The sequence below is a fragment of the Coturnix japonica genome, chromosome 6 (genome assembly GCF_001577835.2).
Source record: "Coturnix japonica isolate 7356 chromosome 6, Coturnix japonica 2.1, whole genome shotgun sequence".
In the NCBI taxonomy this organism is placed as follows: Eukaryota; Metazoa; Chordata; class Aves; order Galliformes; family Phasianidae; genus Coturnix; species Coturnix japonica.
The window spans coordinates 9003967-9027235 of record NC_029521.1 but is presented as its reverse complement, the minus strand read 5'-3'; the positions used below and the strand labels follow the sequence as shown (position 1 = coordinate 9027235).

General features: G+C 48.0%; 1 protein-coding gene across 5 annotated transcripts in view; it reads right to left on the bottom strand.

Moving 5' to 3' along the window:
- COL13A1 (collagen type XIII alpha 1 chain) overlaps nucleotides 1-23269 on the bottom strand; it is a 94953-nt gene that overhangs the window by 19932 nt on the left and 51752 nt on the right. For 3 of the 5 annotated variants that reach the window (XM_032445299.1, XM_015866453.2, XM_015866452.2), the window contains 24 exons: nucleotides 23217-23243; nucleotides 23088-23114; nucleotides 22774-22800; nucleotides 19467-19532; nucleotides 16376-16492; nucleotides 15891-15932; nucleotides 15773-15799; nucleotides 15023-15058; nucleotides 13696-13758; nucleotides 13067-13093; nucleotides 9727-9771; nucleotides 8105-8137; nucleotides 7347-7373; nucleotides 6647-6709; nucleotides 4646-4690; nucleotides 4075-4161; nucleotides 3824-3868; nucleotides 3272-3316; nucleotides 2635-2703; nucleotides 2101-2124; nucleotides 1447-1500; nucleotides 1075-1119; nucleotides 698-841; nucleotides 56-154 (listed from right to left, as the gene is read on the bottom strand). In XM_032445299.1, coding sequence (XP_032301190.1) covers nucleotides 56-154; nucleotides 698-841; nucleotides 1075-1119; nucleotides 1447-1500; nucleotides 2101-2124; nucleotides 2635-2703; nucleotides 3272-3316; nucleotides 3824-3868; nucleotides 4075-4161; nucleotides 4646-4690; nucleotides 6647-6709; nucleotides 7347-7373; nucleotides 8105-8137; nucleotides 9727-9771; nucleotides 13067-13093; nucleotides 13696-13758; nucleotides 15023-15058; nucleotides 15773-15799; nucleotides 15891-15932; nucleotides 16376-16492; nucleotides 19467-19532; nucleotides 22774-22800; nucleotides 23088-23114; nucleotides 23217-23243 — 1284 coding nt within the window. The remainder of the gene's footprint in view (nucleotides 1-55; nucleotides 155-697; nucleotides 842-1074; nucleotides 1120-1446; nucleotides 1501-2100; nucleotides 2125-2634; nucleotides 2704-3271; nucleotides 3317-3823; nucleotides 3869-4074; nucleotides 4162-4645; nucleotides 4691-6646; nucleotides 6710-7346; nucleotides 7374-8104; nucleotides 8138-9726; nucleotides 9772-13066; nucleotides 13094-13695; nucleotides 13759-15022; nucleotides 15059-15772; nucleotides 15800-15890; nucleotides 15933-16375; nucleotides 16493-19466; nucleotides 19533-22773; nucleotides 22801-23087; nucleotides 23115-23216; nucleotides 23244-23269) is intronic. The other 2 variants (XM_032445300.1, XM_032445301.1) reach the window with 2 other exon arrangements.

Here is a 23269-nt window from a genome sequence, read left to right as displayed (position 1 = left end):
TACTGTTTTTTCTTCGCCGAGCAGAAAAGGTCAGCCTGTCTTTTTTCACTCTTACTGTCAATCCTGGAAGTCCAATGGGACCCGGCAAGCCTGGTGGTCCTGGCATCCCTTGGTCACCTCGTTCTCCTTTCTCTCCAGTGGGGCCATCAAGACCCTATGAATCAAGAAAGATTTGCAGCTTTTTGCAAGACCTCTTTGCAGGTATTACAGATATCATTGCCAGAAATGAGTCGTGCCCTGTGCGCTCCAAGAATACAATGGAAAACCCAGACAGCTTTCAGAACAACAGGGAAACGCAAGGCTTTGCTAGTATTGAAACCAGACCATAATGTGCCTGAAACATCCTCCTGTCACCGTGAATGTGCCATTCCCCAGAGTGGCAATGAAGGACTGCTTTCCTGCCTCCAGTTTCTGCTTGTGGTTATGCAGTTTGCTGGAGGACATGCTAGAAATCACTCCAATAGCCAGCTGTTGTTACTGCAAGAGCTTTATCCTAATAATCCCGCAGAGAGGCAAAAACTCTCTGCATATAAACCCTCTTTACTAGTGTTGGGGTGCAGAAGTTGTGACAGGCTCAAGCCAGGAGATGGGGCACTCTGCCCCAGTTGCTTAGAGGCTCCGAGTTATCCCATGGCTCTGCCCATAACCTGAAGAGCCACAAGAGCAGAACACTGCTGAGGGGCTCCAATGTACTCACCGGTGAGCCTGGCTCTCCTTTATCACCCTTTTCTCCTGCAACCCCAATCTGGCCTGGCTCTCCCTTTATTCCAGGTGGTCCATCCCTTCCTGGCAGTCCATGAGGTCCAGGGGGGCCCATTTCTCCTGGCTTGCCTCGTGGTCCCTAAAAGAAATCCACCCAATAAGTGAGACTGGCAGGTAAGAGAAATGTTAGCCCTGCAGCATGACTCCCCAGCACAGAGCCTGTGCTGCTCATTCACTCATAGTAACACAATTTGAACTACTTCCCCGTCCCACCTTCAGGTGGAAAAGCAGCCATGCATAAGTATAGGTGCAAATTAGCTCCAATGAAGGCTACTGAAGGATAAAACAATCCACAGAGGTAGCTTGTCTTACCTTTTCTCCATCATGGCCTGGAGGACCCGGTAAGCCAATTTCACCCTGAAACACAAAACTGTTACTTTGGCCATTTGAAAGCAGCCTTGTTTACCCAGAATGACAGTTCACAGTCCCAGCACTATAACAGTGTCCAACCAACACCACCCCTGCAAAGACCAATTTCCCTAAGATGTTTTGTAAGGGGGAGGGTGAGTAGGAAGGATCCTTAATCTCTGAGATAATGCCTTATCACTGTGGGAAAAGGGATTCAGGATACTGTGGCTGAGGAGAAGTGGAGCCTGGCAGGACCTGGCCTGACAGCGCTGACTAGGAAGAAGAGAAACGCTGGGGAGGGGACGTGTGTGAATTCTTCCCTTAGCTCTGCAATACCTTCTGTCCTGGCGGCCCTGGAGGTCCAGCCACACCTGGAAGTCCTGGCGGTCCCTAGACAAAGTAAAACTCATTTTCAAAATATCATCAGGGCTTTTATTTTTGTGTTTTGCAACCAAAAAGCTCCTCTGTGTTTAGGGGAAAATTTCCTGGAGACTCCTAAAGTTGTATTTGCTTGGGAAGCAAAGTAATACAGAGACCTGACTAAGCTCCAGCCCAAATCCAAGTAATTTGGCTCCAAGTAATTACTTTGCCTTTCCCTTCAAAGGGCTTGTTGTTGTCACCACTGTTTTAAGTGATTTTTGTATGGGACGTATATCAAGTTATACTTATCAATGGTGGAAATATGTATTCCCCTCTCATTACAAAGTGTCTGCCAAGTGCTGTCAATGAGTTTTCATTATCTTGATCAGCCCCCCTTACTCCACCCTGCCCCTTCTGAGCAGGGGATGTCACCTCTTAGAAGAATAAAAGGCCTGATCCTAATTCAAGTGCCAAGATCAGATGGCAAGATGAGCTCTCCCTTCAGCTGTCAACACTACCCCAACAGCAATAGCTAAACAGACCTTAGCTGTGCAATAATCATGTAGGTATCTGCTTAGGATGAACACATGGCTAATCACTTAGAGCCACACGGTGAAGCTAGGAACTCACCATCAAGGCCAAGGTTCGTATTTCCTAGAAGAAAAAGAAAGTGAAGAAATAGAGAAAGGGTAACAGTCATTTGAAAACAAAGCTTCTTCCCAGACCTTGTTTCATAGGACCCTATGAAATGAAGCCAAAAAACAGCTCTGAGTCACACGGAGCAATGCAGCAATTTCTCCCCACTACCATTACATATTTTTCCCCAGCTGGAACCCAGACTAACCCAAAGCTGGGCACAGCTGCTCCAAGCACACACCTTTGAGGAGGCTTCGCAGTGCTTTTATTCATCAGTCTACCCTAAGGCCCAGGCCGCTCTTTGGGGGATTCCCATGGCCTTACTGTCTGCCAGACTTAATTTCTCACTTAAGTAAGATACACTGATATTTATCAAAACAGTATGCAGGGAACTGTGAGACTAAGGGTGCTGTAGAATAAACAAATATTTTTCTTTGCTGTTAGTGCTGAGGAAGATTTACATTGTGCTGGGTTTTCTGTACCCCCTGGGAAAGCAGTCACCTCATGGACAGCAGGGCAGTTGCTCACCTGGAGAGCTTCACTGATGTTACCATCATAGTCCATCATTTCATCCTTTCCAGGCTCTCCTTTGGGGCCCTGCAAAATATCCAACCTTCAGTCAGAGCTTTGGGATTGCCCTTCCCATGGTGTTGCCTTGGAAGCTATTGGGGTCACCCTAAAAAATGGGAGCCTCAGAGAGGGATCTATTTCACAAGATTCCCGTTTTTCATTTCTTGAACAAAGCTCTTAAAATTGTATTTTATAGAGGGAACACTATAGAGCTGTAGCCAGATGACCTCCAGATTATAGTGCCATAATCATCAGAGTTTACAAGTCTGGTACATGGTGAAGCTGAGGCCAGAACCCAGGAACTGTGTCCACTGTCAGATCTGCGTTGCCATTCGCAGATATGCCAAGGGCCTGCATTCAGACTGGGTGCCCAGACCGGCCCCTCCTACAAATGTGCATTCACCCTGATGAGGTTAAGAAGTCTTGCTCCCCTGAAGGAGCAATATCTACTGCCAAAGGTATGGAGAGTTTTTGAGCAATAGTGAGAAGATCAAGAAAGCAGAGGCCCAAGCTTGACCATCAGTGTGGTCCCACTATCTTTAGATCTCTTTGAAGAGCCAAAACTATATGAAAGAATTAGTGAAGGGATACCTACCCTTGGCCCCATGGGTCCCCGCTCCCCTGGTGCACCACGTTCTCCCTTCAACAAGAAGATGCTGTTAGCAATACCCATCACTTCAGCTGCTTGAACTCCAGCAACCACTGAGCTCTACAAGTCCTCTAAAACAATTTCCAACTAGGCTGGAATAGAAAGCCTTGCACATAACCTTCAATACTTCAGTAACACCACAAAGTAGCTTTGTAGGTTTTTCTTCCGAGAAAGTACGCTTCCAAAATACCTGGAGGTATACCTGTTCCCCACACCAGCCTGACATACTCCCTGGCACACCAGAGATTCAGTGTGCTCCACCTGCAGCTGCTGCTGGAAGAGATGGTTCTGAAGGCTCAGGTCAGCCTGTTCCATTAACATAGGTACAGCCACTAAGCAAGTGGTGGTCAGGTCTGTTCCTCTGCTTAACCTTCTGCTTTTCATCTTCGCCTTAAACAGCTCAGTTTTAAAATGATTCATTTCTGCTAAGTTTTCAAAGTATAGGAATATTTTTGTGATACCAAACCCAGAGCTGGGCTGCCTACAAGCCCTGTGTACCTTTTCCCCCCGGGATCCTGCAGCACCAACGTCACCAGCTTCTCCCTGAGAGAAAAATAAACAGATTGGTCTGAATTGCATGGACAGGGTGCAACTCCACTGCTGACTCTGCTTTCCCAGTAGGAAGAACTGCACCCCAGTGTGTCGCACCTCCTCAATTAACCCGTCTCCACCCATGACTTCACACCCCAAAGCCTTTCTCCACCACCCAGTGCCAAGAGAACAAACTCACCAAAGGGTAAACTGCTTACCTTTGGTCCTGGGGGCCCAGGCAGACCAGGAGGACCAGGTTCCCCTTTGATTCCCACCAAGGCATTCTCACCATTTCCCTTCTCTCCCTTTGTGCAAGAAAAAACAAATCACATCTCATTCCATCTCCCTAACTTCACTTGCCAAGCTGCTGGCTCAGAGAGACAGGGCCCAGAACAAGCTTAGCCAGTGTCCTTCCCTCAGCTGGCCTCTGGATAGCCCAGGAACATCCCTGTGCCAAGCAACCAGCTGTGTTATAGGCACATAACAGGCCTGGTCAGGGGCCAGGCCAGTACAGCTCTGACATGGGGTTCCAGCAGTAAGAAGAAAGCAGTGTCCACATGGCATTGTCATTAAACCCTCATGTTTCCAGACATGGTCACTGTCATTAAATGAATTGTCCCCTTTTCCAAAGGGCAAGTTCATGGTGAAACTCTGACTGAAGGTGTGTTTACTATCTACATCTCAGACTGCAAAAATCAAAGATATCATAGGGAAAGGGCTGCATGCAGCTGGCACAAGGAAGAAGGAAAGGAAACGAAGAGTGGTGTCCAACTCATGGAAAATACAAACCTTTGGGCCAGGGAGCCCAGGGTCACCAGCTCGGCCCTTCTCTCCCTGTTTAGGAAACAGACACAGTCAGAAGCTGACTCGGCAGGTCGCCCTGGACAAGCAGCAAAGGACAAGTTAAGTTCATAGAATCACAGAATCATTATGGTTGGAAAAGACCTCTAAGATCATCTAGTCCATCTGCCCACCTATCACTAATACTGCCTACTAAACAATGTCCCTAAGTACTACCTCACCCTGTCACCCCATCACTTCCCTGGGTAACCTTATCCTCAGTAGAGAAATTCCCCACCACATCTAGTAAAGGATGGAGATCCTCCTTGGCCCTCCTCTTACTGTTAATGTATTTGTAAACACATTTTTTGTTCTCCCTGACAACAAAAGTTGCTTTTGCTTTCAAACCTCTGTCCTTTCCTTTCAGGGACTTTATTTTAGGCAAACCAAGGCATGGACCAGCAGTACCTGCTCAAGCAGGTGACTGCTTTCTCCTGGGTTTTTGTATATTTTCACACATCATTGCCATATCTCCCCAAATGAAAATGACTGGGACAGGGATTCAGAACCCCCTTTTCTCTTTGTTATTGCTCAGCTAAGCCCTTTCTCCTATCAGCCCTTCAGAACGGGTTCTCCCCATTCCACACACATAGAGAAGCTGTTGCCTAGAATGAAGGACTTTCTCCATGCCCTGACAGAGTTGAGCTCTTCCTACGCAAACTCTCCACTTCCCAACTCTCATTGTTCAGACCTCCCAGTTTCAGTGGCTAACACTGCTTTGGCAAGAATCTCACAACCCACACTCCTACACCAATCCCAATGGAATGAATCCTGCTCCTGGTTCCAAACTCCACACTCATTACGTTCTTTAAATGAAAGCAGTGCAGCATCTCAGCTATCAGCCAAGCTCTGTGACACACAGTGGTGGTGAAAAGCAGTGAAAAGAGTGGCAAAAATGGTAAGAAGAGGTGATGGTTTGAGACCTGCTGATGTGCTGCCTGGTGTGCATAGCCTGCAGGTGAGCTGTGCAAGGCACTGCGGGTAATGAGCAAAGAGAGTGTCCAGCACTGGCACTCACTTGGTGAAGTGACTTTGCTTAGTTCACAGTGGCATTCAGATCACCCCCCTTTGAATTACTGGGAAGCAATTTGTGTTTTTTTTTTCTCCTGAAATTGCGTTCTGTTCTGCCCACTCCATCCAACTGCTAAACCCATGGTTCTCAGATAGAGGGTGCTGCATGGGACTCGGTGCTTTGTAAGGACAGTCTAACAGCTTTCTTCATTGCCAGGAAGAGAGGTTTCAAATGCATCATCAGAAAAAGGTTTTCTTACCTGCAATCCTCACGTCTCCAAAATTGACTCGTGCAGATTACAAAGAACAATTCAAAACCTCTCTTCTCTGCCTCTCTCCTCAAAAGCAGTGCAGCAGACCAACAAGGCCAGCACAGAGGTCCCCTTAGTGCCATGCTGCTGCCTGCACAGGCAGGTGCTGCACACCAGTCTCATCAGAGCTCAGGGGCACACATCTGACATGCGGTGGGTTTGCACCAGTGCTCTAAGAACAGACATGCACTTTCCATAGAAAATAATTAACAAGCACTAATCTGTTTGTTTGTTTGTTCTAAGTAATTCTGGAGTGTAGTGGCCCATTCCTTCAAGGTGATTTGGCCTGGAAGGCCCCCACCCAACTCTCTCCCCATAGCCACATTCTGCCTTTCTCTGGTCTTGGTATCATACTTCTCATTCAAGGATCACACCTGTAGGGGGTACACAGAACTGCTTTTAATTGTTCCCAGGAAAAGACTGTGCCCTGGGTACTTCACACTGCCCTGATTGCTGCCAGCCCCCTACCTCCTACAGGCAAGAACACGCAAACACTTCACCAACATGGTAAGAGCAAGAAAAGGACACATGATCCCTGCAAGCATGACAATGCAATGCAAAGCAGGCTGCTGCCAGCTCCCACTCTCAGGGAACACAGCACACCAAGCCCAAACACACAATATCCTACCCGCTGCCCCCTTTTCCCTGGCAAACCTGGGGGGCCCATCCTCCCTGGGACTCCAGGCTCTCCCTTCATGGGGAAGAAAAGAGACAGAGAGCATCTGTTACATGGCTGCTGCATGCTGTAACACAACCCAATGAGCCTCAGACAAGAGGAACCAGCTGTTCAGAAACCAAACCAGCTGCTTAGTGATGGAGAGTGACGGGGTATTTTTGTACCATGCCTGCCACAGGATCTCACACCAGGTCACGCTATGCCGAAACTGTGCAAGAGCAGAGGCAGCACGGGGCAGCCTGCAGCGTGTGACAGAAGAACAACATCCCATAGTCCCTGATGCACCGTGGCAGTACCACTGGTGGGCACAGTCATGCTGGGAGGCAGAGGTAGAAAGCTGGCTGAGTGAAGGGTGATGAAGGCATTTTGTGGGGTAGAGGGAATGGGAGGAAGGCAGCTGGAAGGTAATCCTACCAACAGATACCAGTGGGAGGCAGTGAATCTGTTTGCAGGATGGGCTCTCACTGTACACTCTTGTCATTTACTATTGCCATTGCTTATGCTGGCAGGTGTCACTAAGACCTGGATTTGTGCCTTGGGGAGCACAGAGTTATTCCTCAGCTGCTCTGGGAAGCGGGGGGGGGGGGGGGGAATCACAAACAAATCACAAACAAAACAGAAGTGCAGGCTCAGAGCAATGATTTCCAAGTACCTTTTCTCCTGGAGTCCCAGGCTCACCCTGTTAAGGAAGAGACAAGAAAATAAAGTGAGAGAATAGAAAGTGAACAGAGAAACCTCCTAGAGCTAACAGGGTGAAGAAAGGAGCATTCATCTGTGGAGGACTTGGGGCCTGAGGATGCTTTAAATGCCTATTAGAACTTCTGCCTGAAGCTTGTTTCATCTTCATTAGCCAGCTGAAAATAAACAGCAAGATGGATCAACCACCTTGCTGTGCTTCAAGAGAAGACTTGCCATACTAAGTCAAGACTCATCTGCTGGCACTAAGGAATTTACTCCTATCTCTGCACAGGAACACAGCAAAGCTGAGAATACAGCAAGGATGAGGGAATGTATAAATAGGGGAACATTGCAGCATCAGGGAGAAAACTATCCCCACCAGTTCTGGGGATAACCTCTTTATCTCTGCCTTTTCCTCAGCAGCTGGAGTCAATGAAGACAGCACACCTCAGCTCCATCAAGGTGGCTTACAGCCCCTACACTGGCACCCAGCTCACTTTTTGCTCAGCTGCCATCCCGATACTGCTGTGAAGTACCACCTGTCTCTGCTCAGAGCTGTGTGGAGCAGCAGATGCAGCTGAGGACAGATCTGGCTTTCTCTGCAAGAATCTACAGCAGTTCTACTATTCCCCTTCAGTGGGAGCTGTTTGACCACTTTCCTTTGCTCTCACAGCTCTCTCTGGCTCTTAAACGTGCCCTTCTTTAGAAGCTGAAGCGTAGAGTAGAACTGACCTTCATCCCTGCCATGGCCATCCCAGGAGCACCCTGACAGAAAGACAGAAACAGATTGTTTGAAACTGACTTATTTTATATATGTATATATATATAAATATATAAATATATTTAAGAAACAAAACACTATCAGCCAAGTGGAACTATAAAGGCAAAATCCACATATTTTCCTTTCCAAAACTCAGAAGTAATGCTGTAACACCACATAGCACACATCCTCCTTCCCTTTACAGGTCATTCACCTATCACAGTGGCCCTGCTTTCCAGAAAGCTCACCCAAAGACAGACAACATGGGCACAGCCCAGTTAGGAAAACCAGATTTCCACCCTGAGCGTTAGCCCTGCTGGTGAAGCTGAGGCCAACAAGCAGCATCAAATCAAGTAACTAAGGAAAGCAAAGTCAGATCAAGGACCAAACACTCAGTTCAGTTTGATCCCAGATACATCAGCTCAAGCACTTCGAGGAACATCGGTTTGTAACACCAGAGCATTGGTCTTATTTGCCCATATTCTGTTCTCATCTCAGAGGACTGACACTACAGTAAGGCGGCTTCAGGAGAGCTGTGAAGCCAGCCACCCTAGGGGATCAAAAGACTCCCAAGCATGACCTCATTCTCCTCAACAGCAGGAAAAAAAATGCAGGTCTTTGGCATCAACCTTTTGCTCTGGAATCTCTGTTAGTACAAGTTAGGGCCTGGTGAAACTGTCCAGTTACAAAAGCAAATATGAGGGATAAGGAGGGGTCTAAGGAGGGTGAGGAGGTGGAGTAATGTTAGAAGTGGGAGATAACAGGGGTTGGGATGTAGCACATGAGGCAGAGAGAAGGTCTGGGAGCCAAGTTCAAAGTGAAGAGAGCTTGGAAAAGTTCGAACAAGGAGGAGTGGGGAGCCAGAGAGCAGCGGGATCATACCTCTCAGCTTTCTGAAACAAATCAGGGACAAAGCTAAAAAACACAAGGACAGAAGATGGAGATCAGGGATTCTATGCAATAAAAGGGGAAAAAAGCATTCCAGAATTTCTCAGGGGTCAGTAGGTTTTAGTGAATATGGGCTAGAGTCATGAAAGGGATTATGTGCAGAAAGTGGCTTGGGTTAGGCTTACATGGTACGTTTGGGATGACGGTTCCTCGCTTTGGCCTTTAAATGGCAGTGGATGCAGACATTATTTTCTAGTACTTATTCTAAAGCTGCCATGCACACGCATGCAGGCTAGCTCACACACACTGGCCATGATCCATTGCTGCATCAGTCCAGGTTCACACTTGCATAATGCTGCTGACTGCAGTGGGCTAACACACTGGGACCCCCATTTTATGAAATGCCAATTTCCTAGAACACTGGTAACTGGTTGCTCTCGCTAGCATTGAGCACTAAGATCCTGATGTTGCAAGACAGCATCAGACAGGGTATGCCATTCGCTTTTTAAAACATTTCTCTCCCCACGGTCTCCATCGTGAATTAGGCCCTATACTTTGCAATTTAGAAGCAGAAAGAATTCAGCTGAGGACAGTCATCGACCAGCAGACACACACACCAATCCAGGTGATGCCTGTGCATCAGGGGCAGCTGAGTGGTAAGGGTGAAAACAGGCAGACAAGCATCACTCCACTGTTCACAAAGTACCTTCATGCCATGTCTTCCTGGCAGCCCTGGCATGCCTCTCTCCCCCTGGAAGCAGAGCAAGAAACAGAAAAAGAGCAACAGATACAGCATGAGTCCTCCCTGGGCCCTGCCGGAAAGGCCAAGCACACGCCTATAAACTTCAGCTACACTGTGGCCTTTTTGACTCTTTTGAGTGTTTAGCCCTTGCTTGGAAGTTTGACTACTTCCCACCCTTCGACATATACTGTGTTCATATGAAAGAAAAATAAACCAGTAATTATGAATGCTTTGTACTAAAGAAGTGAAGATCACTCTGTGCCCCTCTTTTCCAGCTGTTTACTGTTTTTCTTCTTAAATGAGACAAGACCAATGTGGTCTGCTGGGCAGCAGCCAGGCTGTGGAGTCTAGCCTCATAGAGCAGCCCTGTACAGGGAAGTAACCCAGAGAGTTCCCTGGAAGATGCAATGTGCCTGAAGAGCTCTTCAATTATTTAGCCCTGAAAAAGCAAAGCCATCCCAATGAGAGCAAGGTAACCTCTTACAGGGAGCAAGTTACAGAGCAACCACACTACCTTGACATTTCCTGACCATGGCTTCAGCACATTCACACAGCCCTCATTAACACCTGCAGGATCACACAGGCACTAGAGCTAATTAAAGAGCAGAAACAAGCATGGCACTGCATCATTAAAGAGCAGTAAGAAACCTCAGGGCCAAAGCCAGAGGACAAGCAGGAAAAGCAACTCTCCAGAGTATCTCTAAGCCCCTAATTATTTGGAAATCTCTGTAAGACAGTAAGTTCCAGCATGCTGAGCCCTCAGTGGTCTTGCTGTGCCCTTTGGGCCAGGGAAGGGCTGCACAGGGTGCAACAGCAAGCACCAGAACAAGGCAGCCAAGCCAGAAACTTAGATGTATCACCAAGGGCAGATGCCAGAAGCAAAATGCCCAGCTCACATCCCCAGATCATTACTGCTCTCTTCTCAGAGCATGGGAAAAAACCTCATCCTAAGAACCATCATGAAAAAGAGAAAAATATACATCAGCTAGGCCAAAAGTGATGGTTAACCTGGGCACATCAAATCAAAAGCTTATTCAAATGACCCAGCTGATCATACTTACAGCTTGTGTATTGGCCTTCATGCAATGTTACTGTCAACCTCAAGGTTAGGAACAAGAGGCTTGAATGCAACATGCAAGCTTCTTCAACAGGGCAAAGCCTGAAATGTTCTCCACTACCAGAAAAAGCAGTGATAAGCTACGTAAAATGGGTCCCTACAGATAAACTATGAATCACCTACAGTATTTGAACTGAGCTCCCCAATCAAAATGAAAACAGATTCTGGCACATGTAATTGAATCCAATGGTGGAAACATTAAAAGCTTCCCAGGGTCCCAAATGGCCTTCCTGGAAGGGAGGCAGACAGGAAAGAAGAAATTTCCAAAGGCAACAAATTCATGCACCATGTGGATGTTCGGGAGCTGCTACTGGCTGATGTCTGGCTGCTGATTTAGGGGTATCTCTGCACTTGTATTTCAATCCCTCAGAGCAAAGAAGAAAGGAAAGAGAGGGAAGTGATATTGACAGTAACAAATGAAAGTCTGTGTGCAGAAGAATAGGCTGGTTTGGGGCTGGGAGGTGACCCTATGGAGCTCCTATTTATTAGCACAGAAAGCACAGCAGGTTTCATCTCCGCTCTTATGAAGCAAGATGAGTAAGGACCCAAGTAGCTAGAGCATGTCCCCAGGCTCTCACTGAGTCATTGCTCTCTAACAGAACAGAGAAGCCTCTCAAATATGCAAGACCCTGAGATATCACTGAAGCCTTGGAGACTTTCCTTTTGCCAGAGCCCAGATACAAAGAGCAGGCAGAATTGCTGCAGAGTATGGAAACAGTGGGAGGAAAGGATTGCCTTCCTTTCTGCTTGGTGCAGGCTGCCTTGCAATAACAGGTGCCAAATTCTTTCCCCATCTCTGCCCCTGTTCTCCTCCCAGAGCCACTGATAAAATAGGGAGTCCATAAGGAGCCCCTAGGATCTCCCCAAAACACATCAATGCCTAAAACTCAATTGGAATTGACTAAAAGGTTTAGCAGACCTTCCCAGATCCAGTATATATTGCACATGGTTTGTTTTCACCTCATGTGGGACTAGGAAATTTCTGTTAGTGTTCCAAAAGATAAATCAGGAGCTGATTAGCCCTCATATGTGGGTGCAAGCAGAGCAGGTGCCTGCTGACTGTGAAACGTGGGAGCATTACGCTGGGGTGGAAAGCAGTGTTGCCTTCCAAACGTGTCTCCCACCTAGGTCACGCTCCAACTTCAGTCCTGCAGTTCAGCTTAGCAGGAGAGCATCTGGCTGTTAAGACAGCAGAAAATTTGTAGCTCACAAAACGCACTAATTCTGAGAGCAGTTCTGCTCTCATTTACACTAGCACAGATCAGGAGCTTTGTGCTCAATGGAATTACACTGATGTGAAGATGGATAGAGGGGAACCTTTGGACTTTAAATGCACCGTATTATTTCTGAAGATGTATTGCCTTCTTATAGGAAGGCAACTGCAGCTGTAATATTCAACTATGAAACCAAAGCCTGCGTTCCCAAAGGATTTTTCTTTAAATTCTATGTAACACATTCACATTAAGTTCTGAAGGTGCCTTTTCTGCTTTTAAATAGTAATCCACCCAGATGGAAAAAATATAGAAAGTGTATATGCTGCACAATAAATGAGATGCATGTCACACACTAAATACTTCAAATGTATGTGTCACTGCTAATGCTTCTCAAAGTATTACAGAACCAGCTCTTTCTCAAGATGTTTAAAATGTATGGTGTGATGGAGTACGCTCTGACTCAATGAACACTTACCAGTGTTGTAATGTTTTAAGCACAACCTACATTAAGTTATATACTTTAAATATATGGGTACAATAAATTTTAGTCAAACAGATAACATCTGGGCACAGAGCATAGAAGACTGTAAGAAGTGTCCAGAAACAGACAGAAGGAGCCTGGTGCCAAACCCCAGCCTGAGCTACAGAGATTGAGTGGATTTGATGCGTCAGCTAACCAGATTTTATGAGGAAACCCCAACCCATCCCATCAAATGGAGAAATGTAACAAATCATTTGCAAGCTTCATAGTCAGAGAAATGCCTTTGGTAAGAATCAAATTCCACCAAATGGATAAAGGGTGCTTTTATTGCCTGAGCTTAGAGAGTCTGTGGTTAATTGCAGCACAGATGTGTACTCCATTAAATACCTCACAGAGCTGCTCAGACCCAACTTCCTCTCACAACCCATCGGCCAAAGGTGCAGCATCTCCCAGATATCTACCATGGTAGAAAACCACATTCCTCATACCTACCTTGATGCCAGTGTCCCCTTTTTCACCCTGCCCAGCGAAGAACAGACAGAGAGAAAACACAGAGATGGACAGTGAATGCAAGGAGAAATTGAGCAAGCAGAACAATCATCACAGCAAGGGCTAAAGAGAAAGTTGCCAAAGAAGGGAGTATGTAATGAAGGCAAGCACAGGTCTCTGGAGAGACCACAACACCAGTCTGAACACTGGCTGTAACCCATCCCTCCCTGAGAACTGCAAGGCAGTGCACCTTGCTGGAGTGGATGCTGGAGGTAGCCCATGCTAATGCTTCCTACATATTTTGGGTGTAGACCAATCAACCATCAAGCTGTTTTGTGGAGCAGACCCAGCCTTAGCACAAAACCATCTAAAAGCTGGGTCAGATTTATTCTTGAACAGGAGTCTATGCAGGGCTAATCCTTGTCCTGGTTCAGGACAGAGGGAAATTGCTGTGGCCAAAAATCCTCCAGATCTCTCACGCAGGAGCAAGTCTCTGTTTACATGGCTTGTACTCTGCTACAGAGAATCTGCCCCTGGGCCCTGAGTCACTGTATTTCTTTAGCATTTTTAGGCTTTGTGCCACTCATCTGCCCCTGGGAGACAGCCTCGCTGGTGCCATGTTTAAGAGTTACCTTGGGGCCAGTAGCTCCAGGAAGGCCATGTGCACCAGGCAGGCCTGACATGCCCACCTCGCCCTGAGAAAGAGAAGAAAGGAAACAGAGAAAGCAGAAAACGCAGTGATGAGCACATGGGATGCTCAGGTCAGAAAAGAAAGGAGAGGAATGTCCTACGCAGAAGCACCCACCACCGTGCACCAACCTCCCCTCTGGGTCTCACTAGGGCAGGAGCACCATTCTGCATCAAGAAAGATGTTCAGTATGCAAAAAGTATTGCTTGAAGGAAATGCTCCCACAGACCTGCATCGTATCAGAGCTAACATCTTTGCCCTGTTGTCCCTTTCCCTGACACACACCAGGGGAGGATTTTCTTCCCTACATTCATCCATTCCTTCCACATTTCCAGAGGAAGATTGCAACCTCGGGCTCATTCTCCTGAGAACCTTTGCTCAGTGAGCAAATGAGCCAGGCAAGTTGTTTTGTGTGAGAGGAGCTCCAAGGAGAGGCCCTCACCATGAGGTCATTGCAGGGACCCCCTTGCTGCCCCCCACCCGCTGAGAGCCACCCGCCAGCACACTCAGAACAGGATGGGCTCTGAATGGAAAAACCGATGGATGGTTCACTGCAAGAGGCAGCAATAAATTGTGTCTGTCTGCAGGAGTGGGCTGTGGTCCACGGGGGCTATAATTTCCACTTCCTAACATAACAAAACCGTCTTGGCTTATACAGAACTAATTAAAAAGCTCTCAGGTCTTGCCTTTTAGCCCACAGAGCAGCCATAAAGCAGTGCAGAGATAACATGGGACATGGGACTCCTGCCTGCTGGGAGCATTTGCCTTCCCCTTCTCCCACTAACATCCCTTTAGCAGTACCTCACCATTCCCTCTTCCCCTTTGATCTTCCTTTGCGCTTTCCCTGGTCTCCCTGTCTCTTCATTACACCTTCCAGACTTGACTCAACCCTGCTGCTAATTAGCTGCTGTTGCAGACCTGCAGGCAATGCCAGCTTCTGCCTTTTAACCAGGGAAAGGATAAACTTTTAAGTCATATATAGCCAGGATTTGACCCTTTCTAGTAGTATAAGAGCTAGATCTAAATGTGGAAGTGGGTATGAGTAGGGAGAAATCTGTACCATTGCTGCCTGAGAGTTAAAGACATCTCTGGGTCCCAACTTTCCTTACACAGGTGAGCATTAGGGGATCCGTGGACTCGCAACAGCCCTTGATCCAGTGAAAGGAAACCAGCAAGGAGCTCCATAGGAGTCCAGGGATTTGCAGCTGTCATCCCACAAGGCATCAGCGCAGCTTAATTCATTTAGCAGTATTGGAACTGCCCCCTCTTACCTTTCTGCCAGGGTATCCTTGAATCCCAGGGTCTCCCTGCAAAAGGCAAAAAGACAAAAGAAAATGAGTCTCGGCCTGAGAAGAATAAATCCCTGCCCCTTCCCCTGGGACCATTCCACAAGGCCTTTGGCTCAGAATGACTCCACCAAGTCCCTGAGCCTTCAGAGTCTGGGTTCCCTGTTACCTATAGAGAATGAACCCTAGGAGGAGAGGCACAGTGAGCACCAGCAGCCAGGTAACTCATGCCCCAGCTCTGTGGTTCCTATCTCCTCACATTGGTGAAGTATCTCAAATAAAAACAAATGGGGATAGACAGCAGCAGATGAAAAACAACCACCACTACCCCCTCACTCTTGCACTTTGGCAAGTGAATAAATGGGAAGTTGTGGTAGAGTTAACAATAGCATTGCAAAATCAGTTCCTGAAGCACTGGTAAATGCTTTGAGAGTGGAAGAAGCCAATAAAGCTGTGTGTGGCAAAGAATTTTGCAAGAGGGGCTGATGAGGCGTGCCTTGCTCTGCTGAGATGCAACTGGGACACTTTGCCAGGACAAAACTCATGAGTCAGCACGCAGGATGGGCCCCCTGGGCAATACAAAGCTGGGCTTGAAATCTTTTTCAGATATTTGATGTAGCCTCCTTTCCCCGTCTTTCACCTTCCACAATTTATACATCTCTCCATGCTGGGAGAGTCCACCTCTCTGATTATCACCTTGTTTATCACTCCTCAAGTTGAGGCCAGATGTCTCACCTTTGGTCCAGGAGGCCCAGGTAAGCCCTGTAAATAAAAACAAAATAGATACTGGAGTTGGCAAATGTAGACAATGCTATGCAAAGTGATGGGGGCAGAGCTGGTTTCTGGCACCCACCTTTCCATCTCTGCCAGGCTTCCCAGGTTCTCCATCTCTGCCCTGTTGCAAGAGAGAAGGATGTTAGCATGCCCTATTCCCTGCTGTTTAGCAATAGATTGTATCTTAAAATGTGCTTTGCTTTTTGTCCTCCTTGACTACTTGTTACATGCCTGAGAATGGGGCAGGAGCAGGACTTCAAAGGGATGGTAGGGATTTTATCAGCCAGGCTTCTACTGCAAGCAGAATAATTACACCTTATATATTACTTCTCCTCCACTGCAGACAGACAGAGGGAGGAGGAAACAGGGCTGGCGTGACCCACTCACATGTGTGTGAACAGATATCAACAGGGCAGGGCCTTCCTGGGAACTTCTTCCCCCCCCCTCACATCCACCTTCCCTGCCATTCCCCTGTCCATGGCTATCTGGCTTCAGAAGTGGCAGCAAAGACCAGAGGAAACTGTCTGCACCCAAAGGTGAAGGCTTTTTGGTAAATGAACTTACAGGTGGCCCAATTGGTCCGGGCTGTCCTGGGGTTCCCTCTGGTCCAGCTGGTCCAGCAGGTCCTGGTGGGCCAGGTGGCCCTGGAGGACCTTGGATTCCTGCTTGTCCTTGTTCACCCTGAGGTTTGTTAAAAGAAGGGTTACCAGCAGGCAGAGCTAACTCAACACACCACCACCACAAAGACCCGAGGCGGGTGAGCGCGGCTGAAGCAGGAGAGGCAGAGGAAAAGTTAGTGCGTGGAGAGGCTTCCAAGAGAGAGGCAGAGCCCTGCCAATGACAGCCTGGCTACCTGGGCAGGAGGAGCCAACCCCCATGGTCTGCAAATACATGCAAGGCTACCTGCTCAGAGCTTGCCTTACAAGTGATCTACAGGTGGCCAAGCAGCCCAAACGCATTGCACATCAAATGCCAACATCTCCTGGGCTTCTCAAGCGGCTCTCTAAAGCACTTGACAGTCACATGTGAAGCAAAGCCTCTCGTGACCACGCTGGCACTTCCTGGCAAAGCCGCAGCATCTTACCTCAGCCTATTTTTTCTCCCTGCGCTCCATTTGTTGGGCAACGCTCCTGCTGTTTTTCCAAGGACCAAAAGTAGAAATGCCACAAAACCGAAAGAAAATAACACGATCATCATGGCATTTCTGGAGCTCACCCAAAGCAGGCCTATGTCGGCCAGGCAGAGCCTGTTTCTGTAGGATTTAACAAGCGAGTGCGTGCAGAGCCACCTGCCATTTTAAGCTCTCCAAGGAAAGCCATTCCAGCCGGTTCCTCCCCAGCCCCTCAGTAGCCACTTAGCGGCTATGGCTCATGCCTCAGCAATGCCATCTGGCCCAAAGGACCGGCGCTCAGGACCAAGCAGCACTGCGGAGACAGTGGGTTGGAAGCGCCACGCTGAATACCAGACTGCTGATCTATAATTGATGTATCCAGCAAACTCCTACGGCCCCATGGCACCCACGCTAAGCTGCTGTCTCACGGACTGCTCTGCCCAGATAAAATATCACAACATCCTGTTTCCATCTGAAAAACTCTTCTTCCACAGGAAGCTAGAAATCAAACATGGTGATTTCTCAATTGTAAATCAATGGACATGTGGTTGTGTCTCTGCTGCGTCTATGCTCTCGACGCTGCTGCTGGGTAAAGCCAAGGCTGCTGTCGTGCAGCCTTGTGTGCATGGCAATGCATAAAATCTGTCCCCTGCATGTGTTCCTAACCATGGTGCTGTTTATCCTGGCTGCCCGTAGTAAAACAAGGAGATACAGGGACATCTGCCTTATTTAGAATTCTACATGAAAGAAATAAGATGCAGATTTCTTACTTTCTGCCATGAGCTCTATTTGGAAGAAAATTTCCAAGGTGTGGGCCAGGCTTATGGGAAGTTCAGTAACTGGGAACGCATGCTGTCCCCCTAGCAGAGGATGGGGAAATGGGGGGAGCAGAAGCCCTTCCTCTGCGTGGGAGCACCAGTGGGAGTTCACCAAGCCCCATTCACATTGCCTTTGTTCAGCTGTATCTAGCACAGCACAGTGTGTGTAAGTGCGTGCCCATCCACACAGATCCCTAACCACACAAAACATTATTGCCACATCATTACGTTCTTATTAATGCGTTCAGCTTGAAAAGACCCCCACAGATCCAACAGGACTGTAAGTGGATACTGTAAGTTGGAGATCAGGTGTCACAGTCATCAGATGTCATTCTGTATTTTTAGCTGCTGCCTGGTGCCATTTTTCAGCTCTTTAAAACGCCATTTGGTCACCCTCATTGTGCTTCAGCAATGCAATGCTCGTAGAGCCTCCTAACACAGCCTTTGCTCAGCCCAAGCCCATGTGCAAAGGGCTCCTGCTGATGTGCTCAGAGGTAGCAGCAGGATTTTCTTTCCTCAAGCACTAGCATTGACTTTACAGCCTCGTGTTTTTTCTTAGCATTCAAATGTCGAGCTCCTGGAATTGCTTGGTGCTGGCAGATCTGGAGGAGTGGTTTACACTTTGTCTCACTTAGAGAATGAATAAGGCAGCAGGAGCAAAACATCACAGCAAAATTCTCTGGTGAAGCTGGCCTCTGGGGATAAAGGGAATTTGCAACCCTGGCTGACGACAAGACACGGGGCAGCTATTCAAGTTTCCCACTTCATCCTGGATAGGAACTTCAGCTTTCAAAGCCTTCCCAAGAGGTCAGCCTTTGGCCTGGCTCTTCAGACTGTTACTTTGAAGGGCAACTCACATAAGCCGTGGGGCTTTATGCAGCGTGAACGCTGAGCTGATAGGAACTGGGCTGAGAGCACAGGCTCAAGTGATAACACCAGGATTTCACACAGTGCTGGGAAGGCACCTCGTGGCACTGCGGTGCCCTGCTAGCATCTGGCAGTTCAGACAGCACGGTGACAAAACCCAGCCACTTCATAGAGGGTGCCCAGCACACTCCAGTGGGGTAATTACAGCGGTTTATCCACACGGGAAAGTCCATCCCAAGTGATGGAACGGGGATAATTTAAGTGGGCTCATTAAAAGCCACATGAACTCTGACTATGGACTCTCTTACTCACTACCATTCATACGTCCGTAATTCATTTTATGAATTCATTACCAAAATAACTAAACTAAACATGAGTTATGGCCCTGGAAACCAAAAATAAATGTGTTTACACAAAGATTTAATGCAATTTAATGAAATGATTATAAGAGCTTATTTAAACACGCTTTCCCCAGTGTCTCAGACCAGTCTAGTCCTCCTGTTTGCTATTCATTCATCTCAGTTAAACTTCACAGACATTAGCTGCATTTCAGCAAGAGGTTTCCAACCTCTTCTGGATACTGAATATTCAGGACCTGACTTAGTAAAGCAGGAGACTGCTTGTCAACAGTCCTGGCTGCAGTTTCATGGCCCATTTCTTTTAGATTTAAGCACTGGCTCCCTTGCGTTTCTTTTTAGTCCCATTATCACATCAAAGATTTCCTCCACTTCAAACAACATCCCTCAGCTCTGCCCCAGCCCCTTGGAAGCCCCTTTGTACGGAAAGACACACAGGTAGTAAGCTGATTAATCACAAGCATCAGAACGGGCTTAGAAACAGGCAATGAGGAAAGGTCTACCTGAAAAGTGCGTCTCTTTATGACCGGAGGTGGAGCCAGCCGCACTGAATTGAGGAGAGGCAACAGCTGGAGATCAAACCAGAAGGTCACAGGGCAAAGGAGGCCATTAGGGCATCGAGAGTCAGAGAGCAGCCAGGGGAGAGAACAGAAAAAAAGGGGAACAGAGAGATTGCTGTGAAAGTCAATGACTGCGTGCAGCCGCACGTGGTACAGGTACCTGCAGGCAGACCTCTGAGCTCCTGCACGCCATGCACTGCTCACGGGGGACATGTTGTCCACCACTCCAAGCCAACCAGGGCCTCCAGCACAGAGCTGCTGCAGCTTCCTCTGCTCACAGAGAGCTCACCCAGGGGATTTCTGACTCAGTTCCACTCCCAGGCAGTGTTTATTGCAAGACACCCCCACACTAGCTCTGCTCTTCAGTTCTCATCATCAGATCTGAGGCAGCTACCAAAAAGCTCATCTTCTCCAAGTTTTTTCCAAGTGTGCTTTCCCATATTTTTCCCTCTTCCCTCACAACAAAGTATCCATGGCCTCACCCTTCCCCGGGATGTGGATGGCAGTGTGGCTGTCTGGGGTCAGCAGAGGGGCTCAGGGCCAGCACAAGGACTCCAGCATGGTCCAATTGGCTACATGAACATTGCCAAGGGAGAAGACAAGAACTCAGTGTCTCTGAGCCCTGAGCTGAGAGGGTAATGCCTTGGAAGCCCGCACTTTGATTTTCCTCACATAACAGTAACAGCAGCTTCCAACTGCTTATAGCCAGGAATGCTGCCTCAGTGCACAAAGCTGACCCGGACACACAGCAATCAAATGCACTAAAGCTCAGGAGCATTTGTTCATCCTCCTGCAGTATCCAGTTTCTACTTGCATACACGCTGCTGTCAGCCTGGCAGTCACCACAGCAGCTCTAGGCCCAGGAATGCTTTTCTGGCCTGATCCACTTTCCTGTTCCTATCAGTTTTCCATTGAAGCTGTTCTCCATTTACACAGGGAGAAGAGAAAGGAGCATTCTGTGCTCAAGCACAAAAGCCCGTGCCACTGTGCACAGCCATTCCCCACGTGAGCTGTGCTCTGATCCCAGAGCTGTGCCTGCAGGTCTCCAACCACAGTGACCCTGCACCCCAACAGCGCTGCTCAGTCCCTTTAAATGCCACCCCTTGCTCTGGCAGCAAAAGCTAGGACACAGTCTTGTTGCAATAGGAAGTGGCCATCCAATATTGCAGCATCGCCACACTCTGTGGCTGTGTTCAGATACACTGATTCTGAAATATTACACAGAGTGCAGGGAAGTAGAGGGAGGATGATGAAAAAGATGAAGGGGAAAACGGAGGGAAGCAGTTTGAGCCCTTCCAAAAACAGACAAGATCTAACAGAGGATTTGGGTGCAAGTAGGATCATTTAGAGGAAAAGCCTAAAGCCTCCTGCAGCCAGTCCTTCCTCTCTGGACCCAATAGCAAGAGGAGCATGCAATATTGGATGCCTTGTGCCTTTGCATCAGAACTGGTCCGTCAGGTTGTTACCCACAAACCTTCAGCGTAAGGATCTGGTTAGAGCGCAGGGCTGCAAGGGTGGTACTTAGATACTCCTAGGGGACAGGGAAGACACACAACAGGGGGTCAGTGAGACACATGGTGTTTTTGAGAGCAGACAAAGTGTGGCTGCTCCTCTCTTCCCAGTGTTAAGCCCCAGGTGGCATTCTGGGGCAGCCCCTTGCCTGGGGTCATCCCTTGCAGAGCCACACACTATACAGAAGGAAAAATAGAAAACTACAACTTGAGCCAAAGCATGCATCCTAACCTTACATTTCCTTCCTAAGAAAACAAAGACCTAACAAAACTGAAACAACATCTCTGGCTTTTTAGGATGCTGGTTTTCACCTCCTTGCCTAAAAAGAAACCTGACGAAAGTCTTCATCAACCAGTAAATCAAGAAGAAATTGCAATTCAGTCAAATGTAGGGCACGTATATGACAAAGTTCATTCTCACTTTGATTTTGGGAGGAAGAGAAGGAACTGCAGCCCAACGTTGCAGCCTGTGACCAGACACTCCAGGACAGCCCACCTCAGAGCTGATCTGGTGGCAGTCACTCCTCCCATGAGTACATCTCTTCCTTGCTTGCTGCTTTAGTGAGACCAGAGCTATCCCAGGAGAGCCAAGGAAGCATCTCCAAGGATTTGCTGGGACGTGAGCCTTTGCACCAACCTCTTCCCTACTGTCCCAGCCCTGTGGCATCACCCCAGGGTGCCTACAGCCCAGCCCACCAAACCTGTATGCCCTAGCCCCAGGTTGCACCCGGTGATGCACAGTCTGCACCCTTGCTTCCCAGTGTTGCTGCCAGTCCCATCCCTGCTTTTCCCCTTGAGCTCTGAGGACAGGCAGGAGCCAAGGATTGTAACAAGAATCCAGGACACCGCTTGGGCAAACATTGTTGTTAGCTTCTTTTTAACATAACGATCTAGTGAGCAGGCTCACCTAAATAAACACAGCTGACCTGCTATTATTGTACCCGGGCTGGCATTTGCCCATTGCTCCCATCTCTCTTGCTGCCAGCTGAGATTGTGCTCTTGCCTCTGCTACGCAGAACATCCATGGCCTTGCTCCCCTGAGGACAGGCACCAGAGCCCAGCTAATTGTTCAGAGGCTCATCAAAAATAAACAGAAAGCCCTTAAGCCTGTCTCCCTGTACATCCAGATCACAAATTCCAGCCACTTCATATGATGTTGTTCCAATGCATTTCCAGTGGATTTTCAGCACTCTGGTTGTTTTTAGAGCTGGTTAAATTCTGCCCCTGTAATCCCCTTGAACTCCATGATGTACTCTCTCCTCTCTTGACAGTTGTACATGCTGGCCACGCCAGGACACAGAAGTAAGGGGGGCAACAGCCTGGCTTTCATTAAAAGTTTGCCACCAGTCCCCCCATGGCAAACTGTGGAAGTGTGACTGAGCCAGTGCTCTCTGCTCCTACAGAAACTAAAGGTCTCACTGAGTTTTGGGGTGAAGACACCAACCTTCCCCCCCACCATGCTGCAACACAGAGGCTCTCCAGAAAGAAGCAATGACAGCATTTAGCTGGGGGTCATCCCCAGTGGGCAGGAAGAGAGCTTAGAGCCAACATCCCTCCTGGAAGTCCTTATCTGCAGCTTTTCTGTGAAACACATCAATCAGCCGAGCACTGTTCTCAGGCCCGGATGACGCATCTTGTTCATGAAACGATCTATATTTCCAACAAAAAGCCATTCAAACGAAAGGGGGATTAACATTCAGGAAGGCACAGGACAGACGATAATAACGCTAATGACTTACCCTGTGGGAGTATTCTGCGCACTGACCCTGTGAAAGAAGGGGATTAAAAGAAAAGAGTTTAAACCACAAACAGAGAGAACCAAAATAGACATCGGAGGGCAGAACCACAAGGTGTAAATCATGGTGGCTCTATTGAACTCAGTGAGGCTATGCCAATTTGCACCCGATAAGCAGCCTACCTCCCACCCATTGACCCCGCAGCCCTCTGCTTTTCCTGCATCTCTCAACCACTCAAAATCAAGCCGAGCAGCACCAGTCCACATCTCTGCTCGTTTTTTACGTGCAATTTTCAGTGTAATGCCCATTAAAATTACCTTTTCTCCTTTTTGTCCTGGGGGTCCCTATAAAAGAGATAAGATTTTGGAAGGCTCTCGGTAAAGTTCTGTATATGCAAGAGGAAAGGGATTGGGGGGAGATACAAACACAAAAGAAAGGGTACTTACAGGCTGTCCCCTGGGACCTGCGGCACCCTTTAAAGAAACACATAGTCATGAAT